This window comes from Penicillium psychrosexuale, assembly GCF_028828465.1.
Source record: "Penicillium psychrosexuale strain IBT 29551 chromosome Unknown utg000004l, whole genome shotgun sequence".
Classification (NCBI taxonomy): Eukaryota; Fungi; Ascomycota; class Eurotiomycetes; order Eurotiales; family Aspergillaceae; genus Penicillium; species Penicillium psychrosexuale.
This window is the reverse complement of record NW_026643189.1, coordinates 7,157,551-7,175,961: the sequence shown is the minus strand read 5'-3', so window position 1 is coordinate 7,175,961 and position 18,411 is coordinate 7,157,551. Positions and strand designations below refer to the sequence as shown.

At 50.5% G+C, this 18,411-nt stretch overlaps 7 protein-coding genes across 7 annotated transcripts; 1 reads left to right on the top strand and 6 right to left on the bottom strand.

Annotated features, from left to right (window-relative positions):
• Positions 1–183: 183 nt before the first annotated feature.
• Positions 184–1,337, bottom strand: ramB (bifunctional protein farnesyltransferase/protein geranylgeranyltransferase; the record flags this gene model as incomplete). The annotated part of the gene is made up of 3 exons (XM_057189494.1): positions 184–853; positions 943–1,047; positions 1,108–1,337. 3 exons carry the CDS (start codon positions 1,335–1,337, stop codon positions 184–186), a joined length of 1,005 nt encoding a protein of 334 aa, XP_057041197.1.
• A 363-nt stretch (positions 1,338–1,700) lies between these two features.
• Positions 1,701–4,415, bottom strand: N7518_008566 (uncharacterized protein; the record flags this gene model as incomplete). The annotated part of the gene is made up of 4 exons (XM_057189493.1): positions 1,701–2,268; positions 2,334–2,630; positions 2,688–4,112; positions 4,171–4,415. 4 exons carry the CDS (start codon positions 4,413–4,415, stop codon positions 1,701–1,703), a joined length of 2,535 nt encoding a protein of 844 aa, XP_057041196.1.
• A 539-nt stretch (positions 4,416–4,954) lies between these two features.
• Positions 4,955–6,020, bottom strand: N7518_008565 (DUF924 family protein; the record flags this gene model as incomplete). Its single annotated transcript, XM_057189492.1, has 3 exons — positions 4,955–5,555; positions 5,611–5,948; positions 5,997–6,020. 3 exons carry the CDS (start codon positions 6,018–6,020, stop codon positions 4,955–4,957), a joined length of 963 nt encoding a protein of 320 aa, XP_057041195.1.
• Positions 6,021–6,395: 375 nt separating this feature from the next.
• Positions 6,396–8,639, top strand: N7518_008564 (Zn(II)2Cys6 transcription factor; the record flags this gene model as incomplete). Its single annotated transcript, XM_057189491.1, has 2 exons — positions 6,396–6,449; positions 6,498–8,639. 2 exons carry the CDS (start codon positions 6,396–6,398, stop codon positions 8,637–8,639), a joined length of 2,196 nt encoding a protein of 731 aa, XP_057041194.1.
• Positions 8,640–9,128: 489 nt separating this feature from the next.
• Positions 9,129–9,626, bottom strand: N7518_008563 (uncharacterized protein; the record flags this gene model as incomplete). Its single annotated transcript, XM_057189490.1, has 2 exons — positions 9,129–9,374; positions 9,489–9,626. 2 exons carry the CDS (start codon positions 9,624–9,626, stop codon positions 9,129–9,131), a joined length of 384 nt encoding a protein of 127 aa, XP_057041193.1.
• Positions 9,627–10,294: 668 nt separating this feature from the next.
• On the bottom strand, positions 10,295–12,029 carry N7518_008562 (putative carboxylesterase; the record flags this gene model as incomplete). The annotated part of the gene is made up of 2 exons (XM_057189489.1): positions 10,295–11,559; positions 11,660–12,029. The coding sequence occupies 2 exons, from the start codon at positions 12,027–12,029 to the stop codon at positions 10,295–10,297; spliced, it is 1,635 nt and encodes a 544-aa protein (XP_057041192.1).
• A 500-nt stretch (positions 12,030–12,529) lies between these two features.
• N7518_008561 (pyruvate carboxylase) lies at positions 12,530–16,162 on the bottom strand (the record flags this gene model as incomplete). The annotated part of the gene is made up of 2 exons (XM_057189488.1): positions 12,530–12,637; positions 12,692–16,162. 2 exons carry the CDS (start codon positions 16,160–16,162, stop codon positions 12,530–12,532), a joined length of 3,579 nt encoding a protein of 1,192 aa, XP_057041191.1.
• Positions 16,163–18,411: the final 2,249 nt, after the last annotated feature.

The following is an 18,411-nucleotide window of genomic DNA, read 5'->3' as shown; positions in this document are numbered from 1 at the left end:
CGTCTAGATAAAGGTCTAGACTTTCGCATCGTCCATACAATCATACAGTGTATACAGCAGTCTTTTACTTCGAAGCAGAATCAGGTTTAGACGTACGATTTTTCAATGAAAGGTACATAAAACAAATATAAATTATCCGACAGAAGTTGTTCAGCACAAGGCGTAGTAGTGTCTTTCCTCAAATCAAGCCACAGTCTGATCCAGCTTCCTAATGCGATAGTCCCAATAATTCTTCCGAATAGGATCAAACTCATCCTTCAACATCGTCAACATCCTCACAGCCTTTTCCTCCCCTCCAGCCTCAGCAAAAACATCCGCCAGCCACTCAACAGCATGCGAACTCTTAACGGCCCCCTCCAAAACAAATCCACCAGCAAAACCCTCCCACTCCCCTAATCCACGCCCAGCAGCCCGCAGCACACCGCGCGCATACCACCACGGACTCCGGTTCTCCGGGGCGCGCAGGATAGCCTCCTGCGCAAACTTCAGCTCGCCATCAACCAAGTCCTCATCGACAACAGACAGCCTGCCCTTATCGGCCGGCGCAGTCGAAAGATCACCCGCGTTCACCATCCCCGCGTCTGGGACCGATGTGTCCCGTGGTCCGAAACGGAGCATGTACCGGTGGTTCCAGGCGGAGTTGTTGCGCACGTCAGCTTTCAAGAGGAATTCCACGTCTTCGAGTTCGCGCGGTTGGTCCCATAGTCCGAAGTGCCGCACGAGCCAGTGACGGTAGGTCCATACGTGGTAGTTTTTGGAGTCTTGGGCGAACATCTCCATTAGGAAGTCTGCTTCTTTGGGTGGGAAGGTTGGGAAGTGTGCTTTTGATGATAGCAAGACTTGGCGGTGGTGCCTGTTTGAGTTGTTAGGTTTGTTTTTGGGATTTATATTTTCCTGCCTTTTTCTTTCATGGCTTTTCTGGTGTTGGTGGTGTCGACATACCAAATTTGATAGTTTTTGAGGTACTTCAATGAAACATCGTTCAGCCAGCTCAATTCTTCATCCAGATCCTTTTCCAAAGCAAAGAGAATCTTTGCTCGGTAGATCCTGTATAAAATGTCAGACGTCGATGTTGGCATGTCCCAAGGCTGTTACTAGCCAACTTACCATACGGTGTAATGCGCTGGATTCATCGAAATCACATCTTTGGTCAAGTTCAATGCCCGCTCGGACATCTCGTTCGCGGCCATCACAGCACGCAAATACGAGGTCGCCTCGAGGTACTCGGTTGGGTAGGCGATGGTCGCCAGTGGCATGGCATCCGAGCTCGAACCATCGTCCAGGTCAATTGGGGTGACAGATGCCCACTCGGCATCGGTCGAATATTTTCCCTCCATGATTTGTTGGAGATTGCAGTGAGAAACTTTCTGAGTGGAAGAATAATTGTTGGGATGCAATCAAATAGTGGGGGTACAGGGGTCAGATGCACAGGACGAGTCCGGGTTAGGTCTCCAGACTTAAGGCTCTGCGCTGCCGAGAGCTAAGTGTGCAATCTCGATCAATCAAGCTGTTGAAAAGAGGATAGTCCAAATAATAGACCGAACGCGAAATGCAATGAATATAAAACGTGAAGTGGAGGTGGGGCGGATGTGTCTGCCTCAGGCGCAAACAAAGAAACCGAACAATATCAAGGCAACCCGCTTCTCCTCCTATTCTTCTCTGTTCTCCTAGGGTCTTGAATGGCAGATTTATTTGCATTATTATTGGTAATTCCACAGTCTTTTCTGCTCCTCAATCCACCATTTCCCCACTTTCTCCGCGTCTACCAGCCACTTTCCGGCTTTGTCTCCATGCTTCCTTTGTACACGGCCGATCAACTCCCCAAGGGACCACCCACGCAATGGACTTAACTCATCCGGGTCGGTATCTAGATCAGAGAAAATGTACTCAAAGTCCTCAGCAAGCGGCAATATGAGTCGATACGGGACTGCCGCAGACCCAACACTGAGCATTGTACCACCGGGGTTGATAATGCCGAAGTTCCATGCCTGTCGGCCATTGTGAGTAGCTTGGTATGGGCGTATCAATGACTGTCCTTCGTATTCATTTATCAGGTCTAAAGCCACACTGGAGTCCATCTCGTTCAACGAGCCCGAGTTCACGAGTAGATCGATAATGGTCGGGACGACGGACATCGAGGTTGCATTCGCAGTTATTTGCAGTGCGGGCAACAGCGGGTGTCGGAAAACGAGTGGAATTCGGAAATTGCTGATATGTCCGTTCTCGTATGTACCAGCGACTGGCGCATCTTCGGGGAACGCCTGGCCACTGTTTGGGATTAGTACATGGCTATTTGGTTGTTGTGCGAAGTTACTGAAGCTAGTGCAACATACTGATCTCCCACGAATACCACTAATGTTTCGTTTGCAATCCCGGCTTCGTCGAGGACCTTCATCATATCGCCAAGCCATGTGTCCACGTATCGGACCGTATTCAGATATTTGTTGATGTCCTCGTGCTTCGCCATGAGACTGTCTCCGGCAAAGTATTCCTCTTCGTGGTATGCTGCGGGCGTGCCCCATGGGTGATGGGTGGTACTCGTGAAATGGGATAGAAAAAGTCGTTCGTTGTTCTCGATTGTATTGTTCACCACATCTCGCAGGTATGGGTATATCTCGTACTCCGGGTATCTAGGTAACATATTAGCAATGTGAATGCAGATGCTCAGTCGGTGGGAGAATACTTACCCGAAGTAATTGATCTCCTCCATGTCTTTGTGATAATATTTGGCACTTTGCTGGCCAATGTCTTCGCGATAGATGTATTTTTGGAACCCCATCTGCTTGTTGAGCTCATCTTGCTCCTCATACAGTCCTGTGATCGACTGCAAGAAAACAGTGCTCCAGTTTCGATCATGAATGTGCTCAAGCCCATTACCAGGCGTACCCTTCTCAGTCGAGTTCTTTTTAAGTTGGTTGAACAATTCAAAAATCTGCATAATACACGGCTGATAGTTTTTGGAGTTGACCTCATCCATGAAGTTCACCGGCAGAGGGCCCGCGCCGCAATAGTTCATGACTGCGCTTTTGAATGATAGACTGCTACCAGTGAGGACACCATGGACATTGATACCCCCCATTCCTGGTTCTGTCGTACCATTCCATCCACTAGAGGGGCTGGAAATGTTGTTACTTGTCGAAAGTCCACTCGTCTCACCGGTCAACTTCTCTGCGTTTGGTGTCAAAGTTGATAATTTGTCGTTGACCTCTTGGAGTACTTCGGGGTCTTGGGTATTATAGGACGATAGAATCATCTCGTGCAGATGTGAGCCTGCCTTGAAGGGAAATATATCCTTCCGAGCACTTTCCATCAACACAAGTACGACATGTGTAATGGGAACTTGATGTTTCTTGAGAACCTGAGCTATGGGCTCAAGCATTTCACGATTGAAATTGGTGATTCGGAGAGGGTCATCCGTGGGACGATAAATATTCTTCTGAGAAGCCCCGTTCTCATTAAGAGTAACGCCCCCTCCTTCATCGCCGGACTCTCCTTCACTCCACCGGTCGAACCCTGGTGGTAAATCCCCAGACGCCCATACGGGTCGACTCTTTTTCGCGTTGGAGTCTGGCTTTCCCGGGGCCCAACCCTTGAAGTGATCGTATGGACCTTCCCAGTATGGCTCATCAATCAGGTCTGCGAGTGGAAATGATTGATCTCCAGTCTGATGCAGCTCAGCAGGCCTCGAACCCAAAGCCCAGAAAAAGCTGAATGGGATAGTCTCAGACATATGGTTATAAGGTACCTGGGGCCGAGCCAAGCGCAAGAATCCAATGAACACCGCGGCGCATACTGTCCAAAATTGAATGAGTCGTGCTGTCCGCGACTTTCTTTGAGGGCTAGTCACGATGCCTTCTTCGTCTGCCTTTTCAGTTTGTGCGCTAAATAATGCAGACATCCAATGGCCTATGAGAACATATATCCAATATTTGAGTAGCCATGAAATCACAAGAAGGGCGCATGCGGCTCCCAAAAAAGATCTCAGCCCACTCAGCATCAGCTTTCTCCCTTCTGGATCATTTCCAACGGCTGTGGCTGCATCCCAACGGATCTCACTGCCAGTCACAAGATAGAACCCAATTTGAGATGAAGACAAGACGAAGCTCAGAGCTCTGTAGCAGTCAAAATATCAGTCTCCTTGATTCTACCTAGAAGCAGAGAAGTACTTACGTTATGGCCACTGTCACTGCAGTGCCCAAAAGTGACTTCAACCCCGTAAATTTGAATAGCAACTCCCACGCAGCCACGCATAAAAGTGTCTCCAGGATGAAGAATGTCGGGAAGTAGATTGCGAATTGACCGCCGGGAAGAGAAAACGCATGTTGGAGAAGATGAAGCACTTTAGAGGATATCACTGAGACAACCAGCAGCGAGACAATGAAGGGCCTGATAGAAGATTGGCGTGGAATAATCATGATGAATGAGATAGAGCTGGGAAGACCAAAATTCACATTGTTGCCTCCAGTTCACCTCGCTTGAATCCACGTTCAGTTCTATCAGACAGCACTTATAGTAATGACGGTCGAACTAAGATTTTGAATTGTGCGTTTAGTGTTAGGAAGGCCTGTTATTGATCAAGATGAAAAAGAGCAACTTCATCTCTGTAACAAAATACAGATGCGGTATTATGGCCATTGTTTCACTATCTGAAACCGGCTTGATGTTCAATTGTTTGTTTATGTACATTTCAACATCACCCGAATAGTTCAAGGTATGTCGCCTCCACCCGAATAGGAAAGAGGTCAGGCGAGCCATCAAGGGGTAAGGGGTAAAAGGGCAAGTGCTCATTTACTGCTTTGGGACGGAATTCCAAATCGTTCATTGGAATGTAGGGCGGCCAATTTCTATTGCGAAATAATAGTTTGACGCTTTTGTCTGCTGAGACTGGCTCCTCCCCTAGCTCAACATTGTATCATATTACGTATTCGTGAATATATACAAACTCGGTTTGGATTCACGCAAATGTCTCCCCGCCATTGTTTAAGTATTCGATTTCCTCCGGGGTAGACACTCTTCCCAGTGCCTGATTCCGATGCGGGTATCGTCCAAACCGCTCGATGATCACTTTATGTCTCTTCTCAAAATCAAGAGCATTGCTCAAGAATGCCTGTAGTGCCTCTCTCTTCTCGGATAGAATGCTACGACATTTTCTTTCCTCTTCCGTAAGAGCCGATGCGTCCCTGGCCAGAAGCTCATTGACATCTCTGGCTATATCCTCGTGCACCTTGACGGCTAGCTCATGCATAGCCAAGTTTTCCGAATGCATAAGTGGTATATGGAACCAAATACGGTAAGCCATGCGATACCTGAGATACGGCGATCGGATCGGTACCTCTTCTTTAATTGCTCGAAGGACAATCTCCTCGGCTAATGGGTCAAAGCGCCCAAACACTAGCTTCGACTCTGCTCCCCGGTAGCAATTGCGGGGAATCTGATCAAGTAGAAGAATGATGCTGAGCCAATCCATCGGCGAGGACAGGCTGACTGCAGACAGAATGTCCGAAGCTGATGCTCTGGAGCCAACGATTGTTTCTAGGGCAGGGCAGAATTGGGTGCTGTTTGAGCTCGTTAATCTTCTATGGGGTTAAAGTAGGGCAAATGGTCACTTACACGCAGACCTTATCAAAAGCCTCGTCACGAGAGAACCACTTCCCCATCTCGCTCCATCCGGGTAGGATGAGGGCCTCTTCGCAGCTCAGGTGATTGAACCACAATTTGTGCACGTCATCAAGGAGGCTTGGTTTCAAAGTCTGCTTGAGTTCGGAGTTGCTTGACATTGGGATGGGAGTTGAGTGAAATTCGCGAGCATAGTTACTTCTGCAGGAATTACTCTGCAATTGAGGCCTTCCAGTGGGATTTGTATGGAGACTTGGGGTTGATATCAGGCCGTTAGCCAGGATCACGACTGGTTTGAAAGTCGCAAGTCTTTGACAAGGTACAGTGGTTACCTATATTAATGTTAGACTTCTTGAATGCTCATTTGGACTTTTACTTACCTTGCTGCGCACTATATATGCCATGATCGAGTCTTGTCCAGGTGTAGATATCAATTGCCAAGCACCAAGCCCCCGACCTCAAACGCCGTGGCTGAGTCATCATGAATTTTCCCACCCCTTGGAAGGTCAAAACAATACTCCGTACTCCGTATAGACGTTTGTTTTATGATTTTACTACTCCGTACACTTGTACTATGTAGATGCTTGACGTAGTCTTCCATATGGTATACAGTCATCAAATCAGACATCGTCATTTCTCTCGTTTCACCTGCCCAAAGAGGCAAAAGAATCCCGTTTATCGAGATAAGCCCCGATTCTCAACGATTTTCCCCCTCAGCCTATACTCCGCATCTTGAATGTTGTCGGATCTCCTCAGATTCATCCTCTTTATGCTTTATAATGCGCCGCGTTAAGAAATCTAGAAATGGCTGTGCAAGATGCAAGAGTAAACGGGTTTGTGTTTCCCGTCCCCGCCCGTTCGGATATCACTAACATGCAAAGGTCAAATGCGGCGAAGAGAAACCTCACTGCACTCGCTGCACTCGCTTAGGCGTCCGGTGTCCTGGTTATGCACAATCTCTGCGCTGGGTTACCAAGTATGAGCAGTCTAGTCCCACCGTACCCGCATCGATCTCGGAGGTGAGAACACCAAGTCCTGCGGCTTCTGCCTCGACTGGTCCTAGCCAGCCGGCAAACCAAATCGACGATGCTTTGCCGGAGGATTCAACATTTGAGACGCATGAACCGGATCCTCCAAATTTCGTCTTAGGTAGCCGAACTTCTCTATGTGACAATCTATGGGAACATCCGAGCCATGGGTCTTTACCCGAACTGACGGATCTATGCTCACCGTCCCCGATGCCGGCATCGCCGTCTTTCACACACCAAAGAGACACTTTCCTTGACTTTGAACAGTCAGATAATATCGGTGTGGACCTGTCACACTTTCTGTCACGTATCGGACCGACGCAAAGTGAGGAACAGATTGATGTTTACCGCGACTTCTCACCTTCGACCATTGTGCGCAGTTACCCTCCAGCATCGCATCGGCCCTCATCACATAACTTCATGTCCATATCTCGTCCACTGAATAATCCATCATGGACTTTGATCGAGTACTATTTCAAAGAAGTAGCAGGACTGTTCTCTAGCTATGACAGCCAGATGAACCCATTCCGAACCACGGTATCCCGTCTTTGGGGATCTTCACTGGCAATGTGTCGAACAATGCAAAGCATGGCTGCTGCAACACTGGTCACCGAATTTCCTCAATTCGGTCCCATGGGCCGAAGGATGCGTGATGAAGCTGTTGATATAATCACGCGCGAAGCAGTGATAGACGACAAGTCTTTGCTGGCGCTGCTAATGCTCGGGCAAACGGCTAGTTGGCACGACCCAAATGACTTGGGTATATCATTTTTCAACCTGCTCCGCAAGCAGCTCAATACCATCTCTTCACCATCGAACGGCTCTAGCTTCAGCTTACCTAAGAACGACAGCAATAACTACCGGTTCTTCGAGGAAGCTCTCATCTACTGGGAGATGCTGCTTTCCTTCGTCGCAGACAATGACACGATGGTCCTATCTAACAATTCACGGACCGCTTCGTCTATTGGCGAGTCCTTCGTTCTACAACGGGTCCCGCACCCGTGGACCGGCATCGCGCGCGACACCCAGTTCACCGTGCACGAGGTCGGGCAACTCATCCGCCGTGAGCGAAAACGCATCCGCTCAAGGCGATTCACCTCCCAAGATGATATCACCCGTGCACAGTTGGCAATCGAGAAAGCCCGCGAGCTAGAAGAACACCTCCTGGGCCTCGCTCATCCCTCGGAGGCCGAGATTGTCAGTCCTGGTGACGACGATACCCCAGTATGGCACCTCCTGACAATGGCCGAAGCATATCGATGCGTCGGTCTCATGCAGTTATACCGCGTATTCCCAGACCTACTGCACAAACGCCTGCCCACCCCAATATCCACAACATCCCAATACCCTGACAACGCCGACGCAGCATCCCGCGACCCATTCTTCCCCATTGACCTCGACAGCATGGACCTGTCAGCTAGATTCGGGGGTCCTAGTCCAGCAACAGGACAAAACACCAAGTCTCAACGTACCGCTGCTTCACCGTCTAGAAGATCTTCCTCTCACAATCTACCATCTCCGTCATCACCAGATACCCAACAATCCCCGACCCCCGAAATCCTATATAGCAACTGGCTCACCGAGTTCGCCGTGACAACCCTCTCCCGATTAAAAACCATACCCCTGGAATCACGTACCCGCTGCCTCCAGCCATTTCTCCTGGTAGCGTCCTGCTCAGAGCTCCGTCTCCCGCGTCTGGCCACAAATGCAGGCACTGAAGCCCGGAATGGCGAAGATTATCCAGAGGGCAGGGATAAAGATAGTTACAACTCAAATCAAACACCTACCATCTCAATGGAGGCCATTGAAGTCTCGCGCACGCGCAAGTTCATCCTTGGCCGTCTAACGTCCTTCTTGCATGTTCTGCCGCCAAAACCGATTCATATATGCTTGAAGTTGGTTAATGAGGTATGGAGGAGGCTGGATGCTGGGGATGATGATGCTTATTGGGTTGATGTTATGATCGAGAAAGGTTGGGAGACAACTATGGGATGAGATAGTGCCAAATTGGGCTTTGGAGCTCCCATTTCAATGATGTGAAATCCCTGTTCACATTTGCAGCCAGAGTAGTTGTTGGCTCCATTTATGAGGACTCTGTCATACTCTGCTGGATGTTATGTTAGGCTTGTAAATGTATGTCTCGAATTAGCAATAGCAGTCGTCTTATTTCAAGTGCCGGTCATGGATTAGAGGTAGAAAAGACAGTGTTAGATCAGATGCAGTACCTTACATTTAAAGGAGCAGTCTCACAGGTACGTCGAGTATCTCCTTGTAGAGAAAGACACAAGGAGAGCCTTAATCAAAGAAAATCAAAGAACCAAATAAAAATGATCATGAAATTCACACGCCTACAAGCACCGAACTAAATCAAAACCCAACACCAGTATTCCTCTTTTTTTTCTTGTTTTTTCATCTCCAGAACCAACCCCCGATATCGAGTATACAAATGCCCATGCAAAAGATCCAAATTCAAAAACAATTGCTTCAAGTGCCCCGAGTGTATCCCTCCCACCACTTAGAGAACATGCCTCCCTTGGCAGCCTGTTCATTCCAGCTCGCGCGGCGGATGGCCATATCCGCATTTGTGGATTCACGCTTCTGTGTGTGCAGATTCGAGAAGAGGCCGTTGGAGCCGGCCGAGCTGCGGCGACGCTCACCTAAGCCTGGGGGGTTAGGTGTATCTCCTTCGGCTGGTTTTCCGTTCGAGGTGGATGTGGATGTGTCGGAGTCCTTCATTTTGGGTGTTAGGTTGGTTTTGGAGATGTGTTATAGATGGATAGATGATGTAGTACTAAGGGGAATGGACGATATATAATAGAAATCCACAAGAGGCAAATGACATACCCTCCTATTGTTCGTTATAGGCATCGCCCACGCAGCACGACCGGTAGGGCTCTTGGCACCGCCACTCATCCAGACATTAGAGTGCTCGAGACGGTCACCGGGGGTTCCGTGCCAGTTGCGGCGGGTGTCGTCAGACATGTTAGAGATGTCTAGACAGCTGGAATAGTCCGTAATGGTTTGTAGTTCTTCTGAGGGGATTTAGTATAATAAGAGTGAGAGCATGGAATTCTAAAGAAACCAAGGAAATACTAATCATGATGTCTCTTTTTAAGGGTTGGGAATCGACGACGTCATTCTTGTTCAGGTTGCCCTTTGGGGATAGATGGGATATAGAATAGGTGAGAATTTAAATGGAACATACCTCAATATTCTCGCAGATTAGCTTGAATTAATTAAATTGAGTAGTAAGAGATAATCCAAGGAAAGAGGGGGGAAGATGCCCTATAAGAGCATATTCAGCTTGCTACGTTACAGGTGGTGAATCACCGTCTGCTGATTGAATTTGGACTGGTCTAGTTCCGTTACCAAGGTCAAGACTGGTACTTATTATATCCAGTACCTGTACTATTGGGTATGGTCATGCACTACAGGTATTTCACTACGCCATGTACTGTGCTTTGTAATAGACTAATAAGCTGTGATGTACCCCGGAGAGCCTTGACGTAGTTGGAATGCGGGGAAAGCTTGGCATATAGTTTGAAAGATATCAAGGTCGAAGCTACATATATTTAGGGTATCCGGTATTTCCTCCGTGGCGTCTATACTTGCACCTCATAACTACGTATGTAACTATGTACCTGTAGGTATCACACCAACCTCTCATCAGCATCTCTCAAACCCTTCCAAACCCTAACACCCTCCTCCCAATCCGCATCCTCCACAATCTTAACACTCCCATCCCCCCTCAACGTCCTAACCCCCTTGGTCCCAGAAACCCCCCATCCGAATTCCTTCTCCCCACAAGCAAACCTTCCTAGCGGCCCAACAAACCCTTCCCTGACAACCCTCTTCTCCCCCTCCTCCAACAACCCACCATTCCCAAAGAACCAAATCGGATAATCCGACGAATGCGTAACTCCCCACTCAACCGGCAAAGTCTTCTCTACACACTTCGCCCGCCACTCAATCCGATACCGAAACAGCAACGCCGAAGCATCAACCCCGGCCTCATTCTCCGTCAGCGCATACACAAGCCCACGCTGCATCTGATGCACCTGCATATCAGCGTAGATCCTCCCCCACGCGTCCTGGTCCCAGTTCTTGCAGTTCGTCGGTAGACAGCCGTCCGGGTAATATATCGGGATGACGCCGTCGACGATGTGTTCGGGGTAATCTGCGACGAGACGGGTGCGCAGCGCGGAGAGCGTGTTGTCTGTCGGCGGGAACCATGTGCTGTAAAGGAAGCGCTCGTCGCGACATTCACCTATTATGATGCGGATGTTGCGGGCTAGGAGGCTGCGGGCGAAGGCGCCGTTGTCGAGGGTCGTGAAGAGGGACGGGGAGATGAAGGATGTGTCTGTTGTTGGGCGGAATTGGTGGAGCTGGATTGTTCTTGCTTTGTCGAGGAGGGTTTTGGCGGGGGTTGAGCGTAGGCGGGTAAGTTTCTCGCTATGTGGCAGAGTGAGGGGAATGTCCAGGGCTGTTAGGAGTTGGTTGAATTGGGTTTGTGTTTCGGTTGGCTGCTTTGGCTGGACGGCTGGGCTGTTTGACCAGATGCAGGCTTGGCGGATGAGAGAATTCTCGTCTGGTTGGCGGAGGTCATAGGCTAGTTGGTGGAAGACGGAGTTGGCGCCTGCGGAATATCCTGAGATCGTGATGAGATCCGGATTGCCGCCGAAGAGCCGGATATTCGCCTTCGTCCACTCTAGTGCTAATCTCTGATCCCAGAATCCGTGGTTCCCAACTGTCTCTCCGACAGTAGCTGCATCCTCCTCCAATTCTGCTGAGTAGAGGAATCCGAATAAGTTGACCCGGTACGCAGGCATCACAACCACGCAGTTGAAGTCGGCCTCGCCGATCAATGCAGCCACATTAAATGAATTAGGCGAGCCGAATTGAAGCCATCCGCCATCTGCGTCGGACAACACCAGTCAGCACGATTTTTATAGAAGCCTGTTGCCCTATTCCAAGTCCGAAACTATATATCCTAGGTCTGATCAGAAGATACTCACGAATAAAAACAAAAACAGGCCATCCCCCCTCAGGCACCTCTCCAATGGGCGTCCAAACATTACACTGAAAGCAATCCTCGTTCCACGCATCCGGATTCTCAGGCGAGATGTTTAAAAAACCTGGTTGAGGACAAAGCCCCGCACCCCCATCACATTGGCCTGGCGCTTCTTCGCTGCCGTAGGTGAAAGATGCAGGTAGGGGCTGGGCACGGCGCCAGCGCTCGGCGGGGGCAAGGCCGTAGCGGACACCGCCGAAGTAGTGGCAGAGGTCTTTGGCTTGGCTAGGAGAAGACAATGTTGAGATTGTTACGCCTTGGATTGTGCCGCGATGAGCGAGGGATTTGAGATGAGTACGGCGGATGGTTTCCATCTTGTATTTTGATTATGTTCTGTTGATGGTTGATTTGGGGTAGTTGGGGTATAGATGTGGGTGTGCCGACATTCTTATAGTGGGGAGAAATTGACCCGCACGATGGCCGGGGTATTAATTTCCTAGATAGGTAGATAAGTACTTATGACCATACAGGTGGCTAGAACAGAGCTCTGAGTGCTCTATCCTGCTGCCTATTATATCCAGCACAGAGAAACAAGCAGATCTATACAAAGAAATGTATAGTTATCAACCTGAGCCGTAAGTTGACGGATCTTTCAAAGCCGTTCTCGGGAGAAAGGGGAGAAGCGTGGGAATAGACCTATAAGTGAATGTACTAAGAACTTTCAAATGGTTTAACAGAAATACTGTTTGATTCCGAATAAGCCTAAATTCAGATATGAACTCGAAAAACATAAACTAAAGACGCTTAGAAAACATTCAAATCACACCACGCATCACAAATTGTGCATGGTCCGTAGTACAGAGTCGCTATGCTTTTACGCCTTGCTGATCTTGCAGATCAGGTCCTGGCCATCAACGGAGTCGCCCTCCTTGACCTGGAGGTTGGACACCTTTCCGCTGTGCGGGGCGGAGATTACCATTTCCTAGAGGGGAGTTAGCAACAAATTATATGTAATAGAAAAGAAATAACAACATACCATCTTCATGGCGCTCAGCACCGCAATAGGATCACCCTTCTTGGCCTCGTGGCCATCGGTGATGCGGATCTCAACCACGACACCGCTCATGGGAGCGCCAACCTGGCTGCTATCCGTGGGGTCGGCCTTGGCGCGGGCGAGGTTCTCGATCGAGGCGTTGTTGTCATCAACACTGACCTGGCGGACTTCACCGTTGACCTCGTAGAAGACCTCACGCTGACCAGTCTGCTCGGAGAGAGGACCAATGGCGAGCAACTTGAGGATCAGGACTTTACCTTGCTCCAGCTCGACATGGAACTCCTCGCCGATCTCGGGCTTGGCAAGGAAGTAGCGCGTCGGCAGAACGGACAGATCACCATACTTGGCCACGAACTTGCGGTAATCCTCAAACACCTTGGGGTACATGGCGTAACTGGCGACATCGCACTCGGTGGCCGCGCCGTACTTCTCGCGGATATCGTTCTTGATCTTGATGAGGTCGATGGGTTCCAAGTAGAGACCGGGGCGCTTGTCGAGCTTGCGACGGCCGCGCAAGGCCTTGGTACGCAGGGGCTCGGGGAAGCCGCCGTAAGGTTGGCCCATCAGACCTTCGAAGAACTCCAAGACTGATTCAGGGAAGTCGAGTTGATCGGCACGGTCGAGCACGTCCTGGGCGGACAGCTTGTTGCTGACGATCCAGGAGGCGAAGTCACCACAGACCTTGGAGGAGGGGGTAACCTTGACGATGTCGCCCAGCAACTCGTTAGCAACCTCATACGCCTTCTTGGTCTCAGCCCACTGCTGTCCGAGACCCAACTGGCTGGCCTGGAAGATCAGGTTGGTCAACTGACCACCGGGGATCTCGTGCTCATAGACCTCGGGGTCAGGGCCGGTCAGACCGGCCTCGAAGGGAGAGTAGAGCAGACGAAGCTGAGCCCAGTAGCTGTCCAGAGCGCGGACGTGGGACAAATCCAACTTGGGGTCGTACTGGGTACCCTGCAGCGAAGCAAGAAGAGCACCAATACTGGGCTGCGAGGTCATACCAGACAGACTGTCGGTAGCGGCATCCACGGCATCAGCACCGGCCTCGGCACAGGCAATCATGGAGGCGACACCGGTTCCGGCAGAGTCGTGGGTGTGGACGTGGATGGGGAGATCGGGGTAGCGCTCGCGGATGGAACCGATCAGCAGACGGGCAGCCTGGGGCTTAAGCACACCAGCCATATCCTTGATTCCAAGAACGTGAGGACCCATCTTGACGATCTTGTCCACCAAATCCAGGTAGTACTTCAAGCTGTACTTCTTCTTGGGGTTCAGCATGTCACCACTGTAGCACATGGTGGCCTCAACGACACCACCGGCTTCGTGGACGGCCTTAATACCGACCTCGAGCTGGTCAATATCGTTCAGGGCATCGAATACACGGAAGATATCGACACCATACTTCTTCGCCTGCTTACAGAAGTGGTAGATAGCGTTATCAGGAAGGGAAGAGTAGGCAACACCGTTGGCGCCACGCAGCAACATCTGGAAGGGGATGTTAGGGACGGCCTTGCGCATCTTGCGAAGTCTGTCCCAAGGATCTTCATAGAGGAAGCGCATAGCCACATCGAAGGTGGCTCCACCCCAGCACTCGAGCGAGTAAGCGTTGCTCAATGCGTAGCTGGTCTCAGCAGCGATGTTCAGCATATCAATTGTTCGCACACGGGTGGCAAGCAACGACTGGTGGGCATCACGCCAGGTGGTGTCCATGATCAAGCAGCCCTTGTTAGCGCGCACGGCGCGAGCGAAGCCCGCAGGGCCTTCCTTGTCCAAGATCTGCTTCCAGCCCTCAGTGCAGGGGGTGGAGATGTCAATGGGCTTGCCCGCAGCATCCGTGAGAACGGGCCTGATGATCTCGCCCTTGAATTTGGGCTCACCGATCTGGCCCTTGATGCTGCTACCGTTGACAGCAACGTCACCCAAGTAAGCGAGCAGCTTCTGGGCACGGTTCTGGCTGCCAACGAGGGTAAACAGCTCGGGGGTGTCATCGATGAACGTAGTCCAGCAAGTACCATCGATGAATGTGGGGTGACTCAGCAGCGAAGCCAGGAAAGGGATGTTGGTCTTGACACCGCGGATACGGAACTCAACCAAAGCACGCAGCATCTTGCGGCGGACAATCTCGTAGGTTGAGCCACGGCAAGTGCACTTGACCAGCATAGAGTCGTAGTGAGGGCTAATAATGGCACCAGCGAAGCCGTTACCACCGTCCAAACGGACTCCATTACCACCAGCAGAGCGGTAAACCTCGATCTTACCGGTGTCGGGGGAGAAGCCCTTGGCGGGGTCCTCAGTAGTGATACGGCACTGAATGGCGAAACCACGGGTAGAGATGCGGTCCTGGGTAAGTCCAAGTTGTTCAAGGGTTGCACCCGCAGCAATTTGGATCTGCGCGGCCACAAGATCGATACCGGTGATTTCCTCGGTAATAGTGTGCTCGACTTGAATTCTGGGGTTGATTTCGATGAAGTAGTGCTCATTGCCACAGACAAGGAACTCAGCGGTACCAGCGTTGCGGTACCGAACTGACTTGGCCAGTTTCACGGCATCAGACAAGATTCTATCACGAACATCGGTCGGAAGGTCCTTGGCAGGAGCAATCTCAACAACCTTCTGGTGGCGACGCTGCACGGAGCAATCACGCTCGAAGAGGTGGACAACATTGCCCTGGTTATCACCGAGAAGCTGAACCTCGATGTGCTTAGGCTGGTCAAGGAAACGCTCGACGAAGACGGTACCGTTACCGAAGGCGGTGCGGGCCTCGGAGGTAGCACGCTCGAAAGCGTCACTCAGCTCGGACTGATCACGAACAACACGCATACCACGACCACCACCACCAAAGGCAGCCTTAATAATGATGGGGAAGCCAAATTTATCAGTGAAGGTCTTGACCTCTTCAAAGCGCTCAACGGGACCAGGGGTTCCCGGGACAACGGGGACATTGCACTTGATAGCGGCGCTGCGGGCAGAAACCTTGTCGCCAAGGGCATCAATAGTTTCGGCGGTAGGGCCGACGAACACAATGCCAGCTTTCTCGACGCTCCGGGCAAAGCCTGCGTTCTCTGAAAGGAAACCGTAACCGGGGTGGATCAGCTGGACGCCGTGCTCCAGGGCGATCTTGATGATCTCATCGCCGGCCAGATAAGCCCCCACGGGGGTATATTGGCCTCGGTGGCCGATCATGTAAGCCTCATCGGCCTTTTGGCGATGCATTGAGAGACGATCTTCGTGTGAGAAGACTGCGACCGTCTGGAGGGACAGTTCGTGTGCGGTACGGAAGATACGGATGGGAATTTCACCACGGTTGGCGACCAGAATCTTTTTGAAGTGCATAATAGTCGAGTTGGCCCGCAGACGACGGTGGACTGAGTCCTGGTGGTGCTCATTGTGGTCCTCGAGGATGTCGGACTCATCAACCGTTTTATCCGTCTGGCGGAGCGGGGCAGCCATTGTGAATGTATGTGACGAGATGAGAGATCGGTTACAAGGGTTTGTTTACTTGAAAGGAGTGAATTAGGTGAGGTTCGACTCTAGAGCTTCCTCCGGAGGTCCGGTATGGAAAGCAGAGGCGGTGACTCACTATAAGAAGCTGGGGGAGCTCTCCGTCCAATTTGAGGCCGGTTTCGGCAGATCACTGCACAATCGCTCGCACTGTGCTTCAGTATAAGCAATAGAAGCTGTATAGAAATTGGATAGGATAGTATTGAAAGGGTGAAATAGAAAGACAAGGGGGGGAAAAAAAGAGAGGACAGAAGGTTGGGAGGTGGGAGGGGGGTTAGATAAAGAGGGGAATCAGAAGCGTGATCTACCAAGTACAGGTACTTGCCGAGACGCGAGGATTGACGGCAGGAATGAGGTAACAAGTACATACAGGTTCACCGGTACACCGGGACCAATGCCTAGAAATTGGGAATGATCAAATCGAATAGGATAATAATAGGATAATAAGAATAGGATAACCCAATAATCGAATATATCCAATTCGAGAAATGTAATTTGCTAAAAGCATAACGAAATCTATGCGGGGCTTACCATCTATACCCATAAAGGAACTATACTAACCCTAGCTACACCAATGTTCCTATTATTCCCATTCCCATTCCCAACTTACCCCGGACGATTCCTCTCGCACGATAACTCAGTAATCCTTGCACGATAACTTCGGGTAGTTTAGGTAACTTATTCCGCCAATCTACCTCGGGCCATCGGGATCAACGTCAGCATCTAGGGAACAACACGAAGCCCTTGATCCTTCAACTCCCAACTGTACGGATATTCGCGGGAACTAGACGAGGGAAAAGGCCGGAGGAGACTCGGAGAACTCTCGACAAACACATGTGCAGAGCGAGAAGTGGATCGGGCCAATTCGATGGACACAGGGTCCCCTCTCTGTCTCCTAGGGGAGAAGTGGCCGAGTCGATATCGACATAATTTCACCACCGACCTCCATGTATGAAGGTTAGATAGGAGGGGTCGATCTGACTCATATCCAGACATTTCCAAGGTTTCAAGGTTCCAGTTCCATTGAAAAGATTGGAAATCTCCAACCGGTCATGCGTCCACTAAAACGATTTTAAAAAGGATTGGCGGGCCGATAGGGGATCCTATGAATCCTATGACGATATTTGATTTGTGTCGGTACGACCGGTACGGCTCATCTCCACTATTAAGCGCCCCTCTCCTCACCTCATCCCGAATTCAATCTCATAACCATTCCACTTGGCACTCCCGGGGGATCTCCCGCTTGTACGGAGTATGACAGGTACGACTATCTGGTGGATCTGACGGAAGAACGCGACATACCAACGCCATTGGTATTCCCAACCTGTCAAGGGTGCTCTGAACACCCCGAGCTCTTCCATTGTTGGCACCATAAGCCGGGAGAAATGCAAACCTGATCGGCCATGGTCTACCTTATTCTTGCAGTGCCCAGAGAAACTTGCAACACCCTTGCTCTTCTCTTCTCTTGGCTGATAAGCTTCCGCTTTAGAGATGAGAGCTGGGCAATCACCGCTGGCAGCGCTTATCTATCAGCATCCAACCTGGAATTTCCCCCGAGTCATTGGCGTCAACCCCTTCACACTTCTACATGGACTCGCAATCCCGACGGAAACCCACCGCCCGAGGCACTCATCTACCACCAGCCCCCACCTTGGAAGTTTGTCCGAGCCGTTGGCATGGATTCATCAGGATCAACCCTGGTCTGTTCTGGTCACACTTCTGCATGATATCGCATCCCCGACGGAGAGATCTACTCCCTTCTTTCCACCAGTAACCCTTGCTGGCTGTAAGATTCTTCCCCGCGTTAGGTGCCAAGTCTCCGCCGGTGGAATTGAGCGTTTCCATCTGTCCGGGCCGAGGGGGAATTCGGCAGGCTGGGCTCGTCGGAACTGTGAAACCCTATGTTTTACATTGTACAACATATACCTCAGTAGTTCCGTAGGTAACTCAAAGCCTAAAAAAAGAAAAGTACGGAGTGGATTATGCTTACTTGTTCGAGCCGACGTGTAAGAAGAGTGGGGACGGTACAGCATCTCATACAACCGTCCAATACTAATCTACCACCGCACCCCATGGGCAAAGCTAAAAGCTGACAAGGCAGTGAGTGATCTGCAGGAAGACTCACCTTCAATCCCATGGGGAGACATAGTTGCAGATGATTTACCATCGTGTCTTGGCGATGCTACATCCCTCACCGA